Source organism: Pagrus pagrus (assembly GCF_965226575.1).
Source record: "Pagrus pagrus genome assembly, chromosome: 24".
Taxonomy (NCBI): Eukaryota; Metazoa; Chordata; class Actinopteri; order Spariformes; family Sparidae; genus Pagrus; species Pagrus pagrus.
The window spans coordinates 9,530,797-9,554,765 of NC_140206.1; the positions used below are offsets into that span (position 1 = coordinate 9,530,797).

The window sequence follows — 23,969 nt, forward strand, 5'->3', positions numbered from 1 at the left end:
ATTAGGTCTTGGCCCTGGTGTTCATTCGTAAGCTGCTAGACTTCATGTTCACTAAGAGAGAACTGAGCTGGCTGGACGACCTGATGCCAGAGTGGAAGAAGAAGAAACTGGAGGATGCAGAACAAGAGGTGCGGTAATAGCCTTTAATGTAGGCCGACTCTGACGGCTTTAATTTCACCGCTGCAGCGTAAAGGTGCTTTCATGCAGTTTTATAGGTTTTGTCTTTTTGCGTCTTTCTTCAGGAGGAGCACAGTATTATTGCGGAGGAAGAAGGGATTGTACAGGTGCCACTGGAGGGAAACTACAAGTAAGTCATTCAGTCTTTTTAACCAGCTGTTGGCAAGAAAGTGATGAAGCCGATTTTCCAAAAAGCTGAATTTCTTTAAAAACAGGCAGCTGCTCCTGTTATCAGCCTTACTTACTTTCTCCTCCTCTTTATCCTGTGTGTGTTTCTGAAGGTGTGACCCTGCCACAGTGAACATCACAGATGAGATGTCCAAAGGCTCTTTCGGGAATGTGTGGAAGAGCGTAAACCCTGCTGAGACCACCAAGAAGGAACCAAGTGCTAAAAGGTTAGCCTCCTTATCCACATTACTCTGATTTCCAGAGGGCTTGAATAACAAATGCTGCATAGAGACTTACTGAATCCAAATCCTGTGTATTTCTGCAGGGTAAAAAAAAAAAGTGTTAATTTCAAGGGGAAACTGTGTTTTGGGCGTCAAAGCAAGTAGTGGCAGATGTTTGTTATTGAAAAGTTATGGAACATTGACTTTGTATTTTTCCAGGAAAACGAGGAGCTAGTATGTTTAGATAAAAGGGGTTTATCTGAGAGCAGCCCTGCCCTCGCAGATTTCCAACAGAGTAGACTAACAGAGTGTCTCCCGCCTGCCTCTCTCATTCCACCCCACCCCTAAAGCTCCCCTTCCTAACCTCTCAGAAGCTGATATCCCAAAGGTAAGTGGTTCCCAGTACCCTGTTAGCATGGAGAGTCTTGTCCCGTGTTTAATGCTGGTGACTGTTGATTGTCGCATGATGAAAGCGGTGCTCGCCTGTGCTGCAAGCGATGATACGACGACTCGGTAAACAGAGATAATTCAGTAGTACTTGGTGAAATGACAAGACAGCATGGCCTGGGTGTGCATGTTACCGCAAGGACATGTTTTATGATGTCTTCCGCATGTTGTAAAAGTAGCCTGACTGTATGTTTCAATGTCACAAGATATTGAAGTGTCAGGGCATAATGCGATAAAGATTTATGAGACATAGTTGCATGCTGTGTGATCTGGATTGTTATCAGCACGCTGGCAATGCATCTGCACTCCGCGCTTGAATTTGTACTGACAATGAATCTAAATACATGTGCTTTTTTCTCTGTTGGTTTGATTTTTTCTTTTTTCTCCTGCAGTAGTTCCAGTGGCGGCGAAAAGCGACACAAGCGCCGGAGGCATGAGAAGAGCTTGGACAGGGAGACAAGTTTGTGATGACACATACTGGCGGTGCCACTTTGCTGTCAATCAGTAGATCAAAAAACAAAAAAAACTTTACCGTGCCACACTCAGCCACCTTTGTACTGTGCTACACTGTGTTTTTGTCATGTAAGTCTGTGTGCGAGTTGTGTAAAATAAAGAAAAATTTGTTAGCAACAGTATTAACACGATGAACCGAGACACACTTGTGTTCTTTTTCTATGTATATCTATGTTTGGTGATACCAGCAACAGAAGGAAGCCAGAATTATATAACACTTACAGTAAATGCTGTGTCAATGGGCCAATTAGAAAATTTTAAACAATTTTTAAATCTACTTTATTTGTATTTTGTATGTTTTTATATTTTTCCAACAACAACAATTGCGAGTTGTCCTTTTAAAAACCTGCCACAGCAAACTGCAAACGCGTGGACTTTGTGTGCAGCATTTAAACGCCGCTATTGACTTGACGCGCCTCACAATAGAAAATCTATAGAGTAGATATTTGCCAATACAAATCTATTTCACTGGTATCTCAACGAGTTGGCTCTATAGCGAATCTAGTCATTTTTTGGAATTATTAAATATACATTTTATATATTCTGTATATCTAAATGTTTTTGTGACAGTGACAACTCATATCACTCCAGAGTGTTCTCCATTGCAAATTCACACATTAATGTCTCCAGTAAGGGTTTCCCCAAGTGAGTTAAAGGGATAGTTCGACACTCTGGGAATTAAACTTATTTGTTTTCTTGCTGAGAGTTGGACGAGCAGATTGATACCACTCTAAAAAAGCCAGTGGCCGGCTAGCTTAGCTTAGCACAAAGACTTAAAATGGGGAAACAGCTAACCTGTCTGTGTCCAGATGAATAACAAATCTGGTTAAAGCTCACTAATTAACACTGTTTGTAAAAATCTGCATAAAAAGTGAACAAAAACAACACGTTTTTTGGCCGATAGCGAGCGATAGCCTAGCTTCATATTTAGCGTACATATGTAAGAGAGGTATCAATCTTCTCATCTAGCTCTGAGCAAGAAAGTGAATAAGCACAACTCCCAGAATACACTATTCCTTTGAGGACAGTATTTCTGGGGCAGCTTACTGGAAAACTACATTTTCAAGCTAGCATGGCGGCATAGTTTGGGTACTCTCGGTATCTTTAGCTACTTGGCCTTGGCTTTTTAAAAACTCAAACGCTGAACTAAAGGGTGATTGTACAGAAAGCTCCGTGTTTTCCACCGTCATACTCTTTGTCATCTTGTCAGTAAGTGTCATCCATGGACATGTGATCTCCTATCCAAATGACCCTCAATGTGTTAGCATCAGAAGCTAATTGTTTTTAAAGAAAACACCTGCATGTTGGTGAGGCAGACTTGACTGTCCCGCAGCAGGATCATGGTTACTTCTAGAGATGCAATAAAACCCTTTTTCTGGGAAGGGCGACATGTAATAAACAGTAAAGAGTCTTAACAATGTATAATACATAGTATATTTTATTCATGTAAAATGTTACTAATATATTAATAATACGAAGTCAGTGTTGAAGGCAGGTTTTTGTTGTAGATGTTCTTTTCCCATTGTCTACTTGATGGTTCTTAGTTGATTAGAGATAAACTAATATGGGTCAAAATTATATCAATATCAAATATTTTGACCACTTTCTGTGTGGAATTCTGCCTTAAATTTGGTAGTGATAGCTGTACACTTTCTGTTTAATAATTTAAGTCACCTGTATAGAAACCTATCAGTTCAGATCTGTTGTTATAATGTGATTTGTTTCACGAGAATGAGAGAGCGAGCGAGTGAGAGCATAAATAAAGATGTTAAACCAAACTCTGCTGAAGCGATGTGGACTTTATTGATCTCTGTGCAGTACAAGTTTGCTCTTGTCCGTAGGATTGCCAATTCTCGCACTGTATGTAGATATTTTTTCAATATTGTATCATCCTGTATTTCCCCAGAGTCTTTCTACACAGCTCTCCAGCTTCAGTGTGTGGTTACTGGCTCCCTCTCCACCTTTGACCTCAGGAGCTCCGTGTCTTTGGCCTCATGGGGGACAGAGAGCAGAGAGCCCCCCTGCACCCTCAGGCTGAAGCTCCTCTAGCCTCCATATGGCAAAGATACAGGCTACAGGCCTGTATCTCTGACCTGTGATGCTCCCGGAGAGACCACCATCCCTGTTTAAAATGGCTGCATGAATCAGAAACAGTAGGAGGAATCTGTTGCACCTCCTGCAGGCTGGTTTTGAATTGTGTTGTGGCTTTTTCCTGATCCCAGGAGATAACTCGGATTACATGAAATGACTGCTGAGAGAAGATAAGAATGTAAGTTTACAATTTGAATGGATAATAATTGAAAGTTGCAGTAAATTGGCGCAAAGTGTACGAGCTAATTTTAATTTATTTCTTTATCGATTTCCATTATACCAAGTCATATATCTCTCCTCTGTCTAGACAGACTGCGGTGGAATCAGAGCCCTAAAGTACAAATATTCCACTACAAGAAAAAGTTCTGCATTCACAGTTATAGGTACAGTAAATAATCAAGCTATTTTTACAAGTGATTAATCATTAACATTATTGTTTTAAGCAAAAATGCAAAACATGATCTAGTTTCAGCTTCATAATTGGGATGATTTGCTGCTTTCATGTATCTTTTTTGCAGATTGTGAACTGAATATCTTCAGGTTTTGAACTTTTGGCTGGAAAAAACAGTTAACTTGAATGTGTATCTTTGGTGCACGTTGCGTGTAATTTCGGAAATTCAGAAACTCAGTCCCGCTTACACCGTCCTGCTGTTGGAAATACTCACTGGAGAGTCAAATGTGTATTAATCCACCGCTGAAAATAGTCCCCAACGAATGTCTATCGGTATAAAAATAATGCCACAAACACACAATGAAAAACTTTATTTTGCAGAGCGGATTTATAATATGCAATGAAAACCAACTACACTATGTGTTTTTTTTTTCTATAGGCCTCTAAACCTGAGATTTGTGTTCTTTTTACATCATAAATATAGAAAATAATTTAAACTGGTAGAAAAAAATATGCTCTCAATCTCACGTCGTCTCTCTGGTGCACCATAAGAGCTATGGACGAGGGGCAGATTTTATACGTCTGCATCACAAACTTAAGTAAAAAAAGACTTTAAAACAATTACATCCAAAGCTGTATGGCTTTCTATTCCTCTTGAATATGGCTTAGTGTGCAGCGCAGAGGGAGTCCCGGAGCGTCTCATTGGTCCGCTTGTCTTTTCTTACTGCAAAAGAGAGAAAACCACAATCACACCGAGCCTAGCATTCCTGCTACGTATCAGATGAGCCGTGTGACTCAGTTTTACCTCTCCCCTGAAGGCTTGGAGGTCATGACCCAGAGTAAATATTCCTTAGCCGCCATGGAGTCCAGCACCTTGTTCACATCACTGGTGAAGCTCCCGTCTACATGCCTCCTGCTGAACGTTTCACCCCGCCTCTCCATTTCAGATCTGAGCATGTACACAGGCACATAATGCAACGTGCCACTCGGCCTCTGATATATGACCATCAGAACATCTGATTGGTGACGACATTTTTGTCGCTGTGATCATTTGGTGATTGGTGCATTTGTCTGCTCGTGTCAAAGAATAAAAATCATCTCACACAGTAAAGATAATCAATCAACGCAGTGAGAAAAGTTCAGGTGATTTATTTTAGCACGAACACAACAAGGAACATCGAGGGGGGAAAAAAGCAAAGAAAGGAAACACGTGGCACGAGAAGCTGATGATTGGTTAGCTCTCTGTCTCTCTCATCACGGTGGATTGATTGTGGGATTTTGGCACTGTAGGAGGAGGAGGAGGAGGAGGAGGAGGAGGAAGGAGGGACAGCCTACTCTCTTCTGACTTGTCCAGACTTGAGCCTGGCGACAAAGTCTTTGATTAGCTGGTCCTTGAGGTAGGAGCTCACGTCGCTGGTGAAGGTCCCGTCTGCGTGGCGCTTCTCTGCAGCACTGAAAGCACAAAGAGAGACTCGGTGAGGACGCCTGGAATATTTCATGTAGCAGTCAAAACATGTACTGCATACTTAAGGTCCAATGCAGGGGTCAGGCTTGTAATGGAGTATTTGTACATGGTACTACTGGTACTTTAACTCAAGTATAAAATCTGACTTTGAGGTTGAATATGACTTCATTGTTTAAGAAGTGTGGCCCAACAACTCCAAGTTTAAAAACAAAAGCTCTGACTGTGATGATAATTGTTTTTTTGATTCCCACCCTGACCCGCTCCTCTTGTTGTTCATCAGCCACTGGATAAAGTCCTGCGCCTTCCTGTCCTCCAGGTATTTGCTGTAGTCGTTTGAGAAGGTTCCCTCCGAGTGTCTCTTCATGTTCGACAGCTCCTTCTGCCCGTCGCCTAATGTGTCGTCTGCCTCGAAACTACAGGAGGGAAAACATACAGTAGTAGGAGAATCACACAGTCAGTTTATACAATTCATATTTTACACACACATATGTATATATATATATATATATATATATTTAATACTACAAATGGTACCGTACTGTGTGCCAGATGGACAAAATGACATCTCATTTTTACAAAAGGCATTTAGTTTCTTTAAATTAACTTTTTTAATATATATATATATATATATATATATGTATATATATATATATCATCTTATTTATTTATTTAACCCCTGTGCATAATGAGTTCATAAAATCCAAATCATCATGTTTAAACTGTTGTTGATATAATAGTGGGAATCACTCCATACTAATAATAAAATGAAATAGTAGTAATTCTAATAAAGTCGAAGAAAAGCAATAAATTGAAGGGAAAATGTAAAAATGTTTTTTTCCAGTTTTCTCTTTGTCTGCAATTTCTTTTAATTACTTCGAACAAAGTTTTAAGTTTTGAGGAAGTTATTTTTACCCATTATTTAAAAAGCAATTACAACATAAAAAATATGCATCCACAGAAATTTCCCATTCAGTTTCCCAAGATAGAGCTTAAATTTGCACAGATTTGTCCACAGCACTTAAGATAACTCGTATTTACTATATTTATTTTGAATAATAAAAATAATCTTCCTCACCACAGGTTTGAGCAGCATCAATTTCTAATTTTCAATTCTACCTCCCATTTTTGTTTCTGTACAATTTGTGCTTATTTTGTACAACAGCCTTCCAACACTTATGAAAAATTAGAAATGTATATTCTTTAAAGTAAAAGTGAATGACAGGAAAACATTACAGTATGTCATCTTCTGTTTTAACTGCAGGGAGACAGCGACTTGACTTTATGCCTTTACTATCTATAGGTTTTCAAAAAACATCTTATCCATAGCTAAAATATTTCATCCTCTTTATTTGTAATACATTCCGGGTCCATTAAATAATAAAATTCATCTGAGAAATGCGATTACTGTCATGATTTTTCTGATTATTCGCAGATTATAGATCAACGTGTCGGCAGTTTGGCCACAGGTGATTGATCACCATACATGTAAAGTTCTCTCATATTTGAAAATCTCCCTCTCAACCCACCTTTACCTAAAATTTAATTATGATTCAGTCAGACTTAAGACCATTTCTGTGACAGAGAACTTTCTATTTCCATCCTCCAACCTCATTAGTCTAACTGTGATTTCTGTACCTTGAGCTGTCATCAGCCTCGAGCAGAGGAACCTGCCAGCTGCTCTGGACGAAGCCGAGGAGCAGAAGGATACCAGCCAGGGAGTGGATGCTTTTCATGGTTATACCTGCGCCACACAACAGCACATTCACACACACACACACACACACACACACATAGAAAGAGTTTGCATATACAGTAGCATCAGAAAAGCTGAAGGTAAAGAAGTTTCACCATTGTGACAAAACAAAACTCACCTTTTTCTTCTTTCCTTCCAAAGAGCGCTGCTGTTAGTTCCTCTGTGTGAATCTAACCCTCCTCTCTAACTTTGTTCTTATATACTGTAATAGGAGGAGGAGGACGGGTCCGCTCAGGTGGGACAATTTTACCACTCGGCCAGGTCCACCTGTTACTCTCAACCCATTAGACACGGGCCCTGTCTCATCTGCCGAATCAACAAGCCAAGAGGAAAGGTGCTATTCATGCGTGATGCCAGCTGGTACTTAGGTGTTAAGATCAAACAATCATCCTGTTAAACAGAAAGTAAGGTAGAGGCTTTAATGTGCTACTGTGTCATCACGATAGGAAGTGATATGTGTGCTGTCATATCTGGGAGGTGAGTCAGTATTTGTGGATTCTTTCCGATCAAATTTAAAAGGTGGGAAAAATTGACGGCTTTCCGCATCAGTGGCAGTTACCTCCATTTTTACAAGGGCCATAAATCAATAAAGATTGATGCCCTGTGAAAATACACGTTCGCGTATATGACTCGCATACAGTCCCATGTAGTAAATGTGTTGAGAGAGAGAAAGAGCTATCAGCAGAGTGCTAAGACTGACAACGCAATATTTCTCTGTTATATGGTCGGAAAATTCCCATAAACCAAAACTTTTTTCAATACAATGACACATTAGCCTACTGAGCCCTATTATCAGTAGCCTAACGCTAAGCTAAACCGTGTAGTAGACATACTTGTCATTATTTAACCTCAATTCATTCCTCAAGAAGTCTACAGCCATGCTAGCAGATCTGTGCTAGCAGACAGTGATTTCGGCTAAATGCTAACATTGGCGTGCAAACATATTACCCATCATTGTTCAGTGTGTTCACATGCTAAGTCTTTGGTGTGTTAGCATGCTAATTTGTTGGCTATTTGTATTTGCTAACTATTACTAAAGACAATATAGGGCTACAGTGGAGGCTATTGGGAGTCTCCTTATCTTTGCAGGTACTAGTTTGATACTGAATGTTCTGTTGCACCACGTAGACATCCGGCTAATCTCAACTACACTAGCATAAACTCCAAACTAACCAAAATGTTGTTGCGGAAAATTAGGTTTTCAATATCTGTGACACAATATTTTAATGCAGTGTTGTTTCTCGTAGCCATTGTTTTTGAACACTTAACTATGAGGCTAACGGCTAAAGATAGCTAATGTTAATCGCCAAACAGCAACTAAAGGGTCGTCCACGGAGGCCTAAACTAGGACAAAGCATTAAAATAAGTTTGACAAAGACAAAATATTTAACTGATTTGCTCGTCCATCGTCCATGTTATCCCACCTTATTTTACAGAGGCCTTTACACCTACTAAAGGCTATGTCTGAGATTTAAGTTGTAACTTAATCCAACACTGTAAAGATTTCAGCTGGTGCATCCCTTAAAAAGTAAGTAGTGTGTAGCACGGTACTGTACAGCCTTGCAGAGCTGCATTATTAGTTATGTTAGGAAGTTCAACAATAAATGCTGTCAATGAAACACATGATATTTCAAACAAAAAGATTCCTCATTATTGTATTCTTTATTATTTTAGAAAAACAACTATTACATCAGACTTCAACAATCTCAAAAAATTACTAAAAAGGTATAAAATTACTGAGGTGCATTATGTTTCATAATTTAATACATTATTCTAAAGCTCTTCATGTCAAAGTAGTACCCTTAGAGTTTGACAGAACATTATTACATCGGTCAAGTGATGACCTCTTAATTTATGAAACAAATAAACACATAGCCCCACCCCAAAAAACAATCATGAAGATGTGTTATAAGTAAAAATATTATAACCTTTTAGTAGCTGCTTGTTCCTCACTGAATATATAATAAACAACAAAAGACAGACACAGAATGACATTATGACTTGGACAGCTTTGGACTGAATTGGCGTTCTAACAATCAAGCCTGCATTAACAATTACAACTTTTATCCCAAAGCAGATTTATTTAATTCACATGAGCAGTGAAAAGAGATCTTGGTGATCCAGTGGACCTCATGCAAAGCACCTCTGCAGGAAGTGAGTCATGTGCGTGTAGACGTGTGGATAGGCAGCACCGGTGAGCCCATGATCCTTGTCTGTGTACCACTGAGAGAAGAATGCAAAAAGGTCATTAATATTCTACTGATATTAAGCCCCATTAAGCAAAATGTCCAGGATTTTTATGCACATCTCATCAGCAAGGTCTAGTCTAGACTGCGTCATACAAATGAAGGGTTCCACTTCCTCTTTTGATTGTCCTGATTACTCACCATCGCCTCAAAGTCCACCTGCTCCTCCACCAGAGCTTCAGAGATCTCTGCTGCCTGCTGGAAATGAACATTGTCTGGAAAACACAACAATGACAACATTTAAATAACCAGGCTTTCCATGTCAGATGCCTTTGTTGGTTGACCACAGACCCTGACTATCCACTGCAAATTAACACATACTCTATCATTACTTTCATAAAAGTGTTTGTCAGGAGGAAGTTTGATCTGTTTTTTATGTAGTGAAACTTACGTAAAAATGAACAACAAAACAAGCAAAAGCTGCAAACAGTAATGCTCAGCATCAGCACAATCATGCATTCAAATGCACAAAACAAAAAATGTGCGTGTGTGTGTGTGTGAATTGTTATAGGGTACCTTCACACATGTTATGTAGGCCACAGTCACACAATATCATAATCATTATCATAATCTTTGAGTGGCAAATTTTGGCTTCACGTTGAGTTCATTCTTGGTGAACTTTGACCAAGTCACAGCTACAACCAATAGCAAAGAGAGTGTGTGGTTGAAATCCCAAACTGGCTAGAAACCAGAAAACTGAGTTTCTGCGAGAGGCCCCTCCCATTGTCACGCCCACTCCCATGTCCTTGACCTCCATGCCAATTTTTACTTGTGAAATGTATAGTTATCTGGCTTTAAGAGAAACCATATATAACATGTGATCTGTATTACACATAACACATAAATGCAGAAAAATATCAAACAAATACTTAAATAAATAAAGGCTCCTTTAACTCACCGTCAGCTGTTCCATGAACCAGCAGGTACTGCACTGAATGGAAATTCTTGGCCCTCTGTGTCACTGTTGAGTTCTGCACACAATTACATTTGTGTTTATTACCGACCATGAGCAATAGGAAAACTAATAATGACATTCTGATACAAGAGATGAGAGTTTATTATCGGTGTAAGAAACTTACCTCGTAGAAAAGTTTGTTCTCTGAAGGCTGCATCATGTAGCGCTCTGTGTAGATGGAATCTGGAATAAACAATAATCACAGACGTTGTGTGTCATTGAAGTGTACAAGGTCTGGAAACGTTATTCACTTGAAAAACGTGCTCAAAAAGACAAAAACTACCATAATAGATCCATTTGGAAACTGGAGCGACTGCCATTCCACATTTGAAAACTCCACTTCCAGCTCCCAGGGCCATTGACGTCACGTATCCACCATAAGACTGTGAAAGAGAAACAGCTCATCTTAACCGTAACCCTTGAGTAAAGACATAGGGGTCAAACATTAACTTGTTTTGAGAGCAATTTACTGCACTCTGAGCCATGAAGTACACATGCAACATGAGCGACTTTACTTACCCAGCCCCAAATAGCAATTCTGTCTTTGTCAATGAAGCCCATGTCGATGAATTCCCTAAAATACAAAAAAAAAAAAAAGACAATCATCTCAGTTAAAGGCAGTAAAATGAAAAGGATAACAACTGGACAAAGGCATTCTGATTGTTGTTGTCACTTGGTGGTGCCAATGGCATTTCCTGTGAGTATGTTTGTGTACACCTGGGTGCATTTTAACCCCAGAAACAAGTCAAATCCAGTTTCATCAAGCTTTTCTGGGAAACAGAGAGCGTGAAGCTGTTTGTTTGAGCGGGAGATGCATTGACTTGTCTAAACTGCTCCTCGCTCTCCTTACCTGGCTGCTCTTATCTGATCTTCCACCTCATAGGTTCCCAGGCGTTTGTAGATTGCGTGCATTAACTTGTCGCCTTGGAAACCGCTTCCTCTTCCGTCAAAGCTGGCGACGATGATTTTCTCAGTGCTGGCCAGGTAGGTGGACCAGCTCACCCTGTAGATGTAGTCTGCTTTCTGACTGCAGGGACCAGCATACCTGGAAGGTTGAGGGCAAAATTCACCAGTTTATTGTTTGTTTATTGCACTTATTTTGAAAAGCATGGGCCTTATATTTAATTCTATTGATAAATCCTTACACATCTATTAGTAAAGGGTACTTCTTGGATTTGTCAAATCCTGGAGGCAAAAACATCTGGTACTGGAGATCTGTCAAAAAGTCCATAGAAAATAGTTTAAAAAGTTGTGGAGGAAAGATTTATTTTCACAAAGGGTCATGAGATAACTGGGGTGGAAAAGAAGAAAAGACAACGTTGTGCTACACCAATTAAAAAATGTTGTTACATGTCTCTTATCTTTGCTTTTTGTGAAAAAAGGAAGGAATAGTTTGACATTTTGCACTGTTTTATTAATTTATTATTATTGTTGTTGCTTTTTTCTTTATTTTTCACATGCTGCCTTTTAAAATTGCTTTATTTTGTATATTTTTGTTGTATATATTTCTTTTTACATTGTTGGCACTCAGCAAAAGAAGAATTTCATTGTACAGGGAAACATGTTTCCTTAGTGTGCATATGACATTAAACACTTGTGAAATACGCTCAATCGCAACTAACAATAGCTCTCAGGTAAATATAGTGGAGTGAAAAGTATAACATTTCTCTCTGAAATATAGTGGAGCAGAGGTATAAAGTGAAATAAAGTTGAAACCTCAAATGTGTATACAATACTTGAGAAAATATACTCAGTTACTTCCCACCACTGGTAAAATATAAATTGTTAATAACTGTTGAATGTACTCACCAAATCCATAAAGTTTGATGCTGTCTCGAAGCATTGTGGGCATTGCTATGTCAGATATTAGGCCTTTAAAATCCTCATTGTTCTCCAAAACTGTTTTCTCTGCAAGTAGAAATACACACAGCTGGTTAATGTAATGTTTTCTCATGGGTACAATTTTAGGTTTACTAACCAATTTGTGGATTACCTTTATTATTCCGGTTATCAATGATAGAATGGTAAGGAATGCCAGGACCTTTGTGTAAAATAAAATAAAATTTAGTCAGTTGGTATCTACTTTTAATAAAATACATACATAAATACTGTATATATATCATAAAGACAGTGATATATTGCAAAAATCAGAAAGGGGAAGAAAAACAAAAAGCATAACTAACCACTGCAGCTCATACGGTAGAAGGAAGCATCGTGGCTGAAGTAGGCTGAGTTCCAAAAACAGTCTTCTCCTCGTAAATCGCAAGTCAGACAGGTTTTTGTTCTGCGTGTCCCTTGTTTAGTCCACCTGACACACATAAACGCTGTTAGTCAATGGAAATGCTTCTTGATCACACGTCATGTCTTCAAATGACAAACAAAAATAATAAAACTGTAAAATAAAGACCCTTACTTGTAAACATTCCTTCCTCCTGGCCTGCCACCTGCTTCGTTACTTGAATAATATCTGTGGAATAATTGGGATGAATGAGCGGACTATAGTAACAGGAGTTGAACACATGGGACATCATTTACACATGTGTATACAGCTGTATGCAGACGATGCAAGACTTTCCAACTTACACACTGTCTGCAGTTACTTTCAGAATGTCAGTGACCTCCCAGTTTCCAGAAGTGATTGGTGTAGCTGTGCCCTGCATGAATGAGTCGGAAAACTCATGTTACCGAAAAAAAATTATAAAGGATAGTTGGCATTGTGTTTCTGTAATAATGTGCAAGACTCATGAAAATTGATTTTGCTAGTGTCGCACTGGACAACCTCTATCTACCTACCCCGACCACATGATGGATGTGCTTGTACCCATTGGTGTCACTCTTCAACAGGTAATAGCTGTTGTCTGCGGCAAAAACTGGCTCCGGTGGAGAGAACTAGGAAGAACAAGTTTATTAGCCCAACAGAAACAGGAACAGGAAACAGTGCATTTGCTGTGGGATTATTTTCACTTCACATTTGGTGCTTGTACATACCCGCCCAACCCAACCGTTGGGAGTCATCACCTCCAGATGCTGTAAAAGAAATAGAATTGTTTTTTATAGCTGTACTTAACTACATTACAGCTATATAATATAACAATACACCGACCTTATCAGTTTAAAGCCAGAACTGAATTTAGAAAGCTAATAGGAAATTTCCACCAGCAGGCTGATGTCACACGTGAAACATTTTTACACAGATGAATGTCATTGAAGCTGCTGCTATCAACTGAAATGCTGTATGAAGCCTCACTGCTTTAAGCTAAAAAGTTTGCAGTTTAACAGGTTAAATCAACAACAGATGTGACTTTCAGGTAGATACCACTACTAGTAACAAAGTAGTGAAGAGCAAGAGTTTGTGAAAAGGAGCCAAGAAAAGAGATGTTCAATATTGTTAAGTTTACAGTATAGATATTGTTATATACCAGGTAGCTTTTATTCAGATCAATTTAAAATAATGTGTTTCCAATGTAAAAGATGGTGGCAAAATCACATTTCAAAGGCTCTTAGTTAATATATGTTATATATGAAGCTCTAACAGTCTCATTTAGCCAACAAATGGATACCTTCCAAAGTTGTCTGTCTAGTCTAGATGGCGCAAAAGTCTCTCCATTTGTTTCCCTAAACATTGTTTCTTTGCTGACATTTGTGGTAGAGGATGAAGAATAATGACTGGTGATCTTTATATAATGCCATCAGAAGGTGAAAATCTTCACTGATCAAGTGAAATATCTCAACATATGTAGGCCCCATTTAAAAAATGTCATTGTATCCTCACTCATTTATGTGTGGCTACATTTAATTTAGGGCAATTTAGACCGAATAGACAAGCTATGTGTGTTGTCGTGATCCAGCTCCACAAGACATTAATTCTACCAAATCAACACACATAAGATTGCAATTTAATTGGTCAACACAAGACACAAGGTTCAACACAAGGTAGCATCCTATTTCCATTTCCTCTGACAATCTTGAGATATTTAACAATGGCAGGAAGGAGAAGGAAATCATGGTTTGAAGGTCTTGGGTCACTCCCCACCCATCTATCCCAACTTCATTTTTGCTTTCTGGTAGTTACATGCTTGCGTACAAAATGTAACTTATGTTGACCATGATTATGATTATGACCATGATCTTTTCCTAAACCTAACCAAGGTGTAGTTATCTTCCCTTTCAGTAAAAGTGTTGTTGCATGTAGGTTCAATTGCTGTGAAAATGGTGAATTTCATGTCATATTTTGGTCTGATGTAGATAAAACAATAATACCTGTTCATAACATCAAGCTTTACCTCAAAAGGATTCCATGCAGATCCATTAAAATCGTAGATCTGAAGGATGAGGTGTTGTTGGAGTCTCTTCAGCCACTGGACAGCAATACGTACATCTGTCACCCAAGTGACAGTGGCCAAGTAATGCTCACTGTAAGCAAGAAAGAAATAAAGCAAATTATGACACTCTGTTTATGATCTCGCTCCCTGATAGCAGGATGGAATAGCCCGATACAAAGTTTAACAGTGTAATAGAAACTGTTTCATTACCTTGAGCTGAATGCAGCTGGAACTACGACCTCAGTAATGTCCGTCACGTTATCGGTGTCCACAACAAACAGTTTCACAACAGGGTTGGGAGTACCTGGCTGCACAAGAAAAGAACACGGGATACAGATAATAAACATTATGCCGACCAAGTCTGAACTCAGCGTACACCGTTCACTGACATGCAACAATACAAGGAACCAAATACAAGCATGTTAGAGTCAAACAAGCCATGCATCGCTGTCTCACCTTTGGATATGGTATGTAAACAGTGCTGGGGTACTGTTCGTGACCGTACCACGTGTACTCTATGATGTGGACCTCGGTGTCATTGGTCTCAATATAGGCCAGGTGCTTCCCTCCAGGTGACCACCAGACGCCCTGATGGGATGAAAACATTTCCTCTGGAAGGGAAAAGTATGAAGCTGAGTTAAGATTCAGGACTTCAGTCGGGGTCAGGTTGAGGTTTAATTAGTGGTGGACGATCTGACAATTTTGGATTGTGATCAATCTTGAAGATTTCCAGAATTCAAATTGGAGTTATAACTAGCAACATGGTGGATGAGGAGCGTGTGCCATCTTATTATTACCAGGTGTAAATGCAAAGGTCTGTGGATCAGATGTCATTATCCAACTCCAGGCATTAATACCATGTGTGAACAGGCTTTATAGTTTGACATGAATTATGACCATCTGCTACTCACCCTCATAGACCCAGTCCGGGATCCCATTCAAGATCACATTATACTCGCCGTTGAAAGTGACTTGTTCTGGCTTCGACTCAGGGCTGGTCTTTACATAGACATTATAATCCCAAACATAGGCCTGAAAATACGATGAGAAAACAAATACAAACCTTCAGAAAAGACCCTACTTTGAACCCATTGTGCTCTGCTTAAGTGTTTCTGAAAGGTGTGCTTGATCGCCACTTGGTCACCCACTTCAAAGCCCAACTGTCGCTCAAACTTATGTAAACATAACCAATCATTTGTGCGTCCAAGCTTACCAGTTTGTTCCCTACAGGAGCCCAGGAAAAGTACTGAACTTCATGAGGAATGTCAGATGTGAGAAATTTGCTGAAATGAAGTTAAAAAAAAGACAAAAAACATTACTTCTCCGTAAAGTGAACTCTACAACTGCTGTACTAGTATTTATTTTGAAAGAAACATAAAATAATCTACTTTGCATGCAAAACACAGACATGTTGATGGATACATGAATTGTACCGTCCATAGTTAGGGTACTCACTTATTTTTCAAGTCATAAAGTGAATACGAAGCTGTGAATGAATGCCTCCACAGCTAATGGGACAAAGAACAAAAGAAAAAACACAAAACATTGTGGATCACTCCAGGAGCTTTACATATGCATCGAATTAATATGAATAAATGTTCACCATACCTTGCTATAGTTGCTCATGAAAGCAACATAGCTGCGGTCAGCAGACAGCTGGTAATCATAAGCCTCTACTTGATCCTGTGTTGGATAGAAGAAAACGGTTGTGAAAGTTTCACCGAGCCCCTGCTCACGTCAGCGCAGACAACACTGCGACTGTTTGTATGGAACTGGAAGTGGATTATTTTGTGGTTTGTGTTGCCGATGACACAGAAGAAGGACACAGTGAATCACTTACGAAGGTTTCTTTGCTCAAGAAGCTAGAGGAGGTTCCAGAAGTCACATTGTGGATTGTGACCGCGCCGTCGGACTTGTGCAGATACTCATGATCTGTGGAGGAAAAAGAGAAAAATGGATGCTAGCATGGCAACATGCTCACAATGATGCTGATGTTTAGCATGTTAACTTAGTTAAATGTGTTATGTGACCATGAATGTCCACCCGTCCTTCATATCCCATTTTGGCCAATAGATCCCCCTAAATTCTACACACTGAACCTTTAATGTGTGGTCTAACAGTTATTAACTGATGATCAAATAATGAGTTAACTAATCACATAAACTCATATTGACTTTAACATTCCTTAACACTGACCAACATGAATATCCTGCATCAGTTAAACATGTGTTGTACCCATTAAATATTAAGTTACTCCATGCACACTTCACGTGTATGAACACACACAGGTGAGATTTGAATCGGGGGGTCAATCTAAGTGAATAAGTAACCAGAACAAAGGACAGAACTGTCCCTGAGAGATAATAAAGCATCCTCAGTTCACAGACAGATGCAGAGTTTAGAAGCCAGACACGCCTGTCTGTAATCAATGCCACTGTCAAGGTTTGTTTCTGATCACAGACTGTGTCCCACCTGAGATCCACCTCATGTTGTAGGACTTTGGTTTCAGGGTGTTGTTGAAGGCGTCCTCCAGGGTGAAAGTTCTCTGGTTGCTCTCGTCATTGTCCTCTGAAGCACATGTCAGAAAAGGTCGGCAGAGGGTTGAAGGTCACAGGTTGCAGATACGATATCGGACGCACACATTATGATCATCATCATAAAAGAAGGTAAGTGTTGTAAAGGCTGTCACTGATAATGGCAAGTGGAATATTTCTTACGTCAGGGCGTAATTATGAGAAGTGTCATGGAGTGTGCTGAGTGAGTATGAAGCTATTTAAAGGCATGCACGTGTTTTATCAGCAAAACTGAATTGTGATGTGACGCCCTCATGTAGCCATGGAATGAATAAATAAAACATATTTCATTAAGATGTTTGTTTTTATTCTTAAATCAAAGCAAAACTGAAGTTGAATATCTTCACATTTCCTCTCAGTATTCAAAGAGGTGCCGTTTAACAGCGATCCAAACGGACCGTGCGTAATGACGCGTGCGTAATGTACCCTCTTTCTGCTGTTTAACGGCGCGTCAGACCACCGGTGATGCATTAATGCCAACATGTGAATCACTTAACAGCAAATACTCACTATTTAGAAAGATAGCCGTGGGAACCGCGATCAAAATGACGACGACCGCTACCCCGAACACTGCGAGGAGCAGCTTGGCGACGGAGACCTGTGCAGAAAAAAGAAAAAGTCAGAAAGCCGCTCCAAAAGAGCTCCAGGTGAAGCTCACCCCCGGCATAACATCGATCAGTGAGTACCAACAAACCACCACCAACCATTATTTCTGCGCGTCAGTCAAGTGTGTAACCAAAATGAGTCCGGATCACAACTCCAACGATCCAGCCGGCTCGACGCGCGGGCAGCACTGAAGTTATGTGGTACTCTGGCTTTGCTGTTAAATATTATCTCAAGTGAAGTTTCAAAGGTGGGACAATAAATGTCCAGCGGAGTAAAGTTCGTCAGGTTTGATGGAGACGGTGCCTGTGTTTTGAGGAAGTGTGCGGCTGCTTCCCATAAACCCTACACATCCTTCATTCATACCTCCACCACCAGCTATATGAGATTATGACACCTAACACAGACTTATCTTATAAATATGATTATTATAGGTCTGCAATTGATGTGACACAAGTAGCCTTTTTGTATCAAAAACTGCCTGCACCTCACCAGGATGTTTATCCAGTTAATACTTTTTAGTAAATAAATAACATGTAATATAATGAGGAAAAAGGCCCAGATATGAGACTGGATTAGACAGTCACGCATGATTGTTTGCTTACTGTCGTCAACCTGGTGGCACAGGAAAATGATGCGACCGTAATGATGTAGAGCAAAGAAAAACAAGTTTCTGTATGTAGAAGTGAAGTTTAGAGTACAGGAAATACAAATAATACAAAATATTTGCTAATTTAATGTTTCATGTTTCATGTTTCATGTTTAAGTGTGATTAAGAAGGGTGGAAAAACAATGAAGAAATAGATTAAATGAATAATAATCACAGGCGTAAATAACAGGGGAGGCAGGGGGGCCACGACCCACCCACCCTAGGAAAAATATGATTTGCCACCTTTTATATATAACTGTAAAAAAAGCTGTGTGATTTAAATAATATTGATAACGCGCAATACTAGCACTCATGCCCCTGCTCTTTTCATGTAGTTGTGCCGTCCAAAGTTGATTTTTGTGCATGCAGAGAAATAGAGGCCATCCAAATTAATTCAAACTAATACAAAAATATGTATAAATAAACAAAATATAAGAGTTAAAACATAGAAAACTACCCAGAATTCATTCAAAATGATCTGAAACTTCCTTAAAACAAGACTTTTTAAAAAACCATTTAAAATAAGAACTAACACACAATGAAAGGAGTTTTACCAGCTTATCAAATGTATAATATTTCTGTGTAACTGACACTACTGAGTCAGTTTCCTGACTGTGTGACTCGTCTCTGCTTGTGCCATTGTCTCATTGTATTTTAGCATTTATCATTATCTCTTAATTGTCCCCTATAGCCACAGGAGCTGCCGGTCAGCAAAAATGAGTATATACCTCACTTTGGTTTGGTTGAAGAAATGACACATTATTATCTTCACAAGTGAAACATGTAATTCATAAGCAACAACACACACCCTCGCTCAACAATACACTCAGGGGTTGGTATGTCCAGATGTTATGGAGGCTAATGTTAGCTAATATCAGCAAACTCACGCAGATGTTGCTGTGAAACGCACATGGTCGAGTCATTTTGCTGACTCTGACACTTTTCTACTTCTGCTGCTGTCTCACTACATTTGCACATTTAATGTTATCCCATAATTGTCACCTGTGGGTACTGTGGGCACCGGCCAGCGAAACTTTACACACTCCTGGCTTCGTCGCCTCATTAAATACACCCATTTGCTATACTTAGCCGCTGAGAACATTCAGGCGCCGTTTGTTGAGCTGCTTACCCGTCTGCATGATCCAAAACTCTAGCTGAAACCGTCTTATGTAACTCGTCCATCTCAGTTTATTGCCAGTTTATCCTTTACGATCCTCACGTGTTTGATAAGGCAAGTTAGGGACTGAAGTTATTTCCTGAATTGATCTCATCGATGTTCTTCCCGAGCAGTAAATGTGCTCAATTATTCAGTAAATTCAGTGTGTTTTGACGTGTTCCCGCCATTTTACAGCCCAAAATACACGAGACATTTGATGATATGCTACAGCTTTGCTCAACTTTTTTACACCATGCTAGCCTCTAGGGATGACAGTGTTGTGAAATAGTTATCTATTAGTGCCAGCATGAGAATGACAACAGTGGATTTGAGTCAAATGTCTCAACAATTAATGGACAGGCTTCCATTTTCAAAACGTATTTTTGTTCAATACTTTTTGGAGTTTGGCGTTAAAGCGTCGCCATTTTGGTTTTTTGTAACCAGAAGTGACCGTATTTGGATGAGACGCTGGAGCTGAGGAGGATACCCTGATTGGATTGTCAATCACAAGCTAATCTTCTTTGTAGTCTATTTTACTGTAAATAAGACCATCATTTACACAATGAACATCATGCTTTATTGAAGAAGACCTAAAACTAGCGACTGAGATCATAAACTCACCAGGAAAATGTTTCCTGAGGTGATAAATCAAGTGAGAAATACGGCCATTTTCTCATAAGCTTATGTACAGTTGGACTTCTTTTATTGCACCCAGTGGAGTCGCCACCTGGTGGTCATTAGAAAGAATGCAGGTTTAAGGCGCATGTGCACTAGCTCCACTTTCAGACCCGGAAGCTAATTTCATATTTTATACATTTAATGATGCTAATCTTAGCATTTAGCTCAAAGCTCACGGAGCGGCTAACATGGCTGCAGGCTCTTAGTCTTGTCTCCAACATTTCTCGCTCATCATGTCTTCTGTCATGTCCACCACTGCCTCAGATGACTTCACATAAGTGTTGGACGACTGATAACACAGAGCTGTAGCTGCGACGAAGGCTAATAAACTGAGCATCGTAAATACCATGAAATGCACAAACTGTATTTACATAATCATTAATAACATTCCTGTTTCGGTCTCGTTCCTGAAGGCAGCCCGAGGACAATATCACTGACTGTCGGACACAAGGGTGGAGAATTTTTAAGATAAAAACTTGCAAACTGTATTTAAATTTCAAAGGAATAATGTATGTATTTTCTTTATTTTTTAAATGACAAGCACACTTCAAAACAAGAGGGAAATAAAGTCGATGTTAGTGCGTGTGGCCACAGACTGTGGAAGTTTTCCCCTTTGTACATACTCTAAGTGCTGACCAGTCCTAGTGAATGCTAAAAGCCTGTTAAAAGCTTAACAAATATAAAGCTGTGCCTTTATGAGGAATAGACATCATATTCTGCACTTGTTCCCCTCGCACCGGACATCCTCAGCAAACAAACAGACAGTGCACGCTTTCCCTAATGCAGCACGGCTTGTTTGAAGAGCGTCGCTTCATAGATGCCTCCATTTAGCGGACACTAAAAACGTTTATAGGTGTCACTTCGTCCAATTGGAGCGATACAGTTGAATAAGAAAGAAAACAGCCGCCGATGCTTTAAAGAGCTGTGATTGAAAAGGTCGTTTAAATGTGTGTACAGATGTTTTTTAGGAAGTTATTTCTGGTATATAAAATGAGAAAAGTACAACACAGTAACAGTCAAGGATGTTTTTAACTCTACCGTACAATGTTTTCTTGTCCATTGTAACCTAAAGATCAATATTTTTGTTATCAGTAACTAAAAATAAGAAAAAAAATACTAAAAATGTGAAATAAGCCTACAATTAAAGGGTAACTCCACCAGTTTTCCATATTAAAGTGTATTTACAGGTCTAGAGGGGTGCTACAACATATGTGAAAAAAGCAGGACAAAGCCTTTTGTGGCTTCAGAGGAAGCTGCATGTAATCTGATTAATTGCCTCCAGTGAGGTTGCATTGTGGGTAATGTAGGCTCCATAATGTGTGGAATAAAAAAGGGGACATCTCTGGTTCTGCTGTATCGATTTTGATCATTTGTTTGTAAACATATGATCCATATGAGTCCAAACCAGTGGACTGTTTGGTGCCTACATTACCCACAATGCAATTTACCCACAGAGTGACATCACTGGAGGCAATTTATCAGATTACATGCAGCTTCCTCTGGAGCCACAAAAGGCTTTATACTACTTTTTCACACTTTCACTATACTCCCCAAGACTGATAAACACACTTAAATGTGTAAAATTAGTGGAGCTGCCCTTTAATCATCAATTATTTTTTCCATGTCCATCCTAAGTTCTGAGAGTGCACTGCGACGTCTTCAAACATTGTAATCCTCAGAGATATTTAGGTCAATTTGCATTTAAGAATCTGGAATATTTGCAGTGTTTTCTTGATTAAATGACTGAAACAAGTAATAAATCATGAAAATTATTGTTGTTCGACTCCAAACAATGAGCAAAGGTCCTGTTCAAAATGTTTCCATCAGTTAAATGTTGCACAACATAATAGAGCTGAGGTTAATCGCACAGTCATTAATCATCACTACAGCACATAACATTCCTGCAATGGCTGCTGGGTATTTGGCACTTGAAAATCCCCGACTGTAACCAGTTCTTCTCAGGGAGACGTCCAGTGTTTATTCACAGGGATAAACAGGGGTGCTTGGTTTTGATTTCGCCAGATGTGGTGTGAGTGTCGGTGCCATAATTGCATTCTTGGCTTGAGGTTGAATAGCGTTCGAGTTGGGAAGTTATTGTTTGGGGGACTGTGAGGGAATCGGTGGTGTTAGAAATGGGTCAGTGAGGCTTCTATTACACTGTGTGTATCTGCTTAATGTAGTGTAGCAGCAGCTGACCTCCACACTGTTTCTACGTCTGCACGCAGACACACTGACCACTCTGCTCGTGCTGTTATTGCACATATGGACTTCAGTTTGAAGATATGAAAAACATGCAGCAAGTACCCACGCTTTTATTCAGCTAAAGGCAAAAAAACCCCTCTGTTTTAGTTCCTGTAAAGGTCATTGTAACTGATAATAATAATATGTTTTCTTATCTAAGACTGTGATACAGTAGATTGCGATATTTGGCTATCCTACTGTGAAAATCTTGCAATCGAATAGTCACAGTTTTGTCAAGAAGTCCATGTTTGCAGACAGGAAAATGGATAGAAAAAGATATTTGTGAATGGAAAATAGCACAGGAAGAAATCCCTCATAACACAATGGCTAAAGACTTTGCGTTCACATTGCTTGTTTGTAAAACAGGGACTTTCAAATCTGTAATAATACGTTGTCATATTAAAAGTCATGCCGTCATGTGACTCCAAACTGTGCATTAGGTGTTTCACAAAAGACAAGCTCTCACATATTATTACAACATATTTACCTTCAAAGCTGCCAGCATGCTCTTATATTCCATTAACAGCACCACTCACACTTTCACTAATCTGACTGTCACAGACACGTTTCAGTGCATGAGTGTTGGTATGCCCCGGTGCTTAGAAAGTGGACACCACCCAGCACAGATGTTTGGTTAAGTCTGAGCCACGACACCACAGCAGAGTCAAACAGGAAGTTGTGACATCCTCTGCACCCTTGACCACCTGCTTCCTGCGTAACCAAGTACGCTGCTTTACAGTAGAGTTCACAGCGCGCTTCCTCGGAGTGTCACTGAAGAGTGAAACACAGGTCAGGACAGGTGTGTCTCCTCCGATCACTTTCAGGGCTGTGGATTCTCACCTTGTAGCTTCTGATAAATTCCCATCACACATGACAGCCTTTGAGATAGAAATCACACAGGATTTGTTTTTTTCAAGCTTAATAAAGCAGACATCCACTGCTTTTCAGTGTGTTGTTGTATGCTTTAAAGCAGTTTGAGTTAACTCTGCCACTATCTAAAAGTTCTTGTACAAATAAACCTTCTTTACTTCAAGTTGTAGAAATAAAATACAGTTATGGCAGAAGCAAAAGCCCCAACAGCACCATCTAGTGGTGATAGGAAGCCATGCAGAACAGCCCACATCATTTTCCTGAAGTTAAAAAGCTTTAGAAACATGTTAACTGGATCTGTAGCTTTGTAAAAGCATCAGACAGGTTACATTTGAGGTTATAAGCATTTGTAAAGGAAATCTCCGCCATTAAAAAGTCAAAAACACGATTTTAAGGCCGCAAGGGAAAGGACATGGAGAGTTCTTCAGAGTGAGTTGAAATACTGGGAAA

General features: G+C 39.5%; 3 protein-coding genes across 4 annotated transcripts in view; 1 reads left to right on the forward strand and 2 right to left on the reverse strand.

The window, feature by feature from the left end:
* LOC311253204 (sodium-driven chloride bicarbonate exchanger-like) overlaps positions 1 to 3,304 on the forward strand; it is a 42,454-nt gene extending 39,150 nt beyond the window's left edge. Inside the window, 5 exon segments of the mRNA XM_084347003.1 lie at positions 6 to 128; positions 243 to 307; positions 459 to 572; positions 917 to 954; positions 1,406 to 3,304. Of these exon segments, the coding sequence (XP_084203129.1) occupies positions 6 to 128; positions 243 to 307; positions 459 to 572; positions 917 to 929 (315 nt within the window). The 3' untranslated portion in view covers positions 930 to 954; positions 1,406 to 3,304.
* A 1,919-nt stretch (positions 3,305 to 5,223) lies between these two features.
* Positions 5,224 to 7,470, reverse strand: LOC311253114 (glucagon-1-like). The gene is made up of 4 exons (XM_084346849.1): positions 7,345 to 7,470; positions 7,109 to 7,214; positions 5,725 to 5,886; positions 5,224 to 5,460 (listed from the first exon to the last, which is right to left on the reverse strand). The coding sequence occupies exons 2-4, from the start codon at positions 7,204 to 7,206 to the stop codon at positions 5,340 to 5,342; spliced, it is 381 nt and encodes a 126-aa protein (XP_084202975.1). The 5' UTR covers positions 7,207 to 7,214; positions 7,345 to 7,470; the 3' UTR covers positions 5,224 to 5,339.
* Positions 7,471 to 8,856: 1,386 nt separating this feature from the next.
* On the reverse strand, positions 8,857 to 23,227 carry LOC311253059 (dipeptidyl peptidase 4-like). 2 transcript variants are annotated; one of them, XM_084346778.1, is made up of 26 exons: positions 23,137 to 23,227; positions 17,833 to 17,920; positions 17,222 to 17,317; positions 16,590 to 16,681; positions 16,358 to 16,432; positions 16,205 to 16,257; positions 15,963 to 16,032; positions 15,661 to 15,781; positions 15,206 to 15,360; positions 14,960 to 15,057; positions 14,711 to 14,840; positions 13,416 to 13,454; positions 13,221 to 13,316; positions 13,011 to 13,081; positions 12,841 to 12,894; positions 12,611 to 12,735; positions 12,421 to 12,468; positions 12,237 to 12,335; positions 11,573 to 11,642; positions 11,278 to 11,472; positions 10,947 to 11,001; positions 10,711 to 10,810; positions 10,552 to 10,610; positions 10,371 to 10,443; positions 9,614 to 9,687; positions 8,857 to 9,449 (listed from the first exon to the last, which is right to left on the reverse strand). In XM_084346778.1, exons 1-26 carry the CDS (start codon positions 23,167 to 23,169, stop codon positions 9,357 to 9,359), a joined length of 2,262 nt encoding a protein of 753 aa, XP_084202904.1. In that variant the 5' UTR covers positions 23,170 to 23,227; the 3' UTR covers positions 8,857 to 9,356. The 2 variants fall into 2 exon arrangements, with proteins under 2 accessions (XP_084202904.1, XP_084202905.1); XM_084346779.1 differs by lacking the exon at positions 23,137 to 23,227 and adding an exon at positions 18,027 to 18,101.
* Positions 23,228 to 23,969: the final 742 nt, after the last annotated feature.

Coding starts and splice junctions, on each gene's coding strand:
- LOC311253059 (XM_084346778.1), bottom strand. CDS start 23,169: ATGGAATATAAGAGCATGCTGGCAGCTTTGAAG. Junction 12,736..12,840: donor GGAGGAAGGAATGTTTACAA/GTAAGGGTCTTT, acceptor TATGTGTGTCAG/GTGGACTAAACAAGGGACAC. Junction 12,336..12,420: donor TGATAACCGGAATAATAAAG/GTAATCCACAAA, acceptor TTCTACTTGCAG/AGAAAACAGTTTTGGAGAAC.
- LOC311253114 (XM_084346849.1), bottom strand. CDS start 7,206: ATGAAAAGCATCCACTCCCTGGCTGGTATCCTTCTGCTCCTCGGCTTC. Junction 5,887..7,108: donor GAGGCTGATGACAGCTCAAG/GTACAGAAATCA, acceptor TCCCTCCTGTAG/TTTCGAGGCAGACGACACAT. Junction 5,461..5,724: donor AACAAGAGGAGCGGGTCAGG/GTGGGAATCAAA, acceptor TTGTGCTTTCAG/TGCTGCAGAGAAGCGCCACG.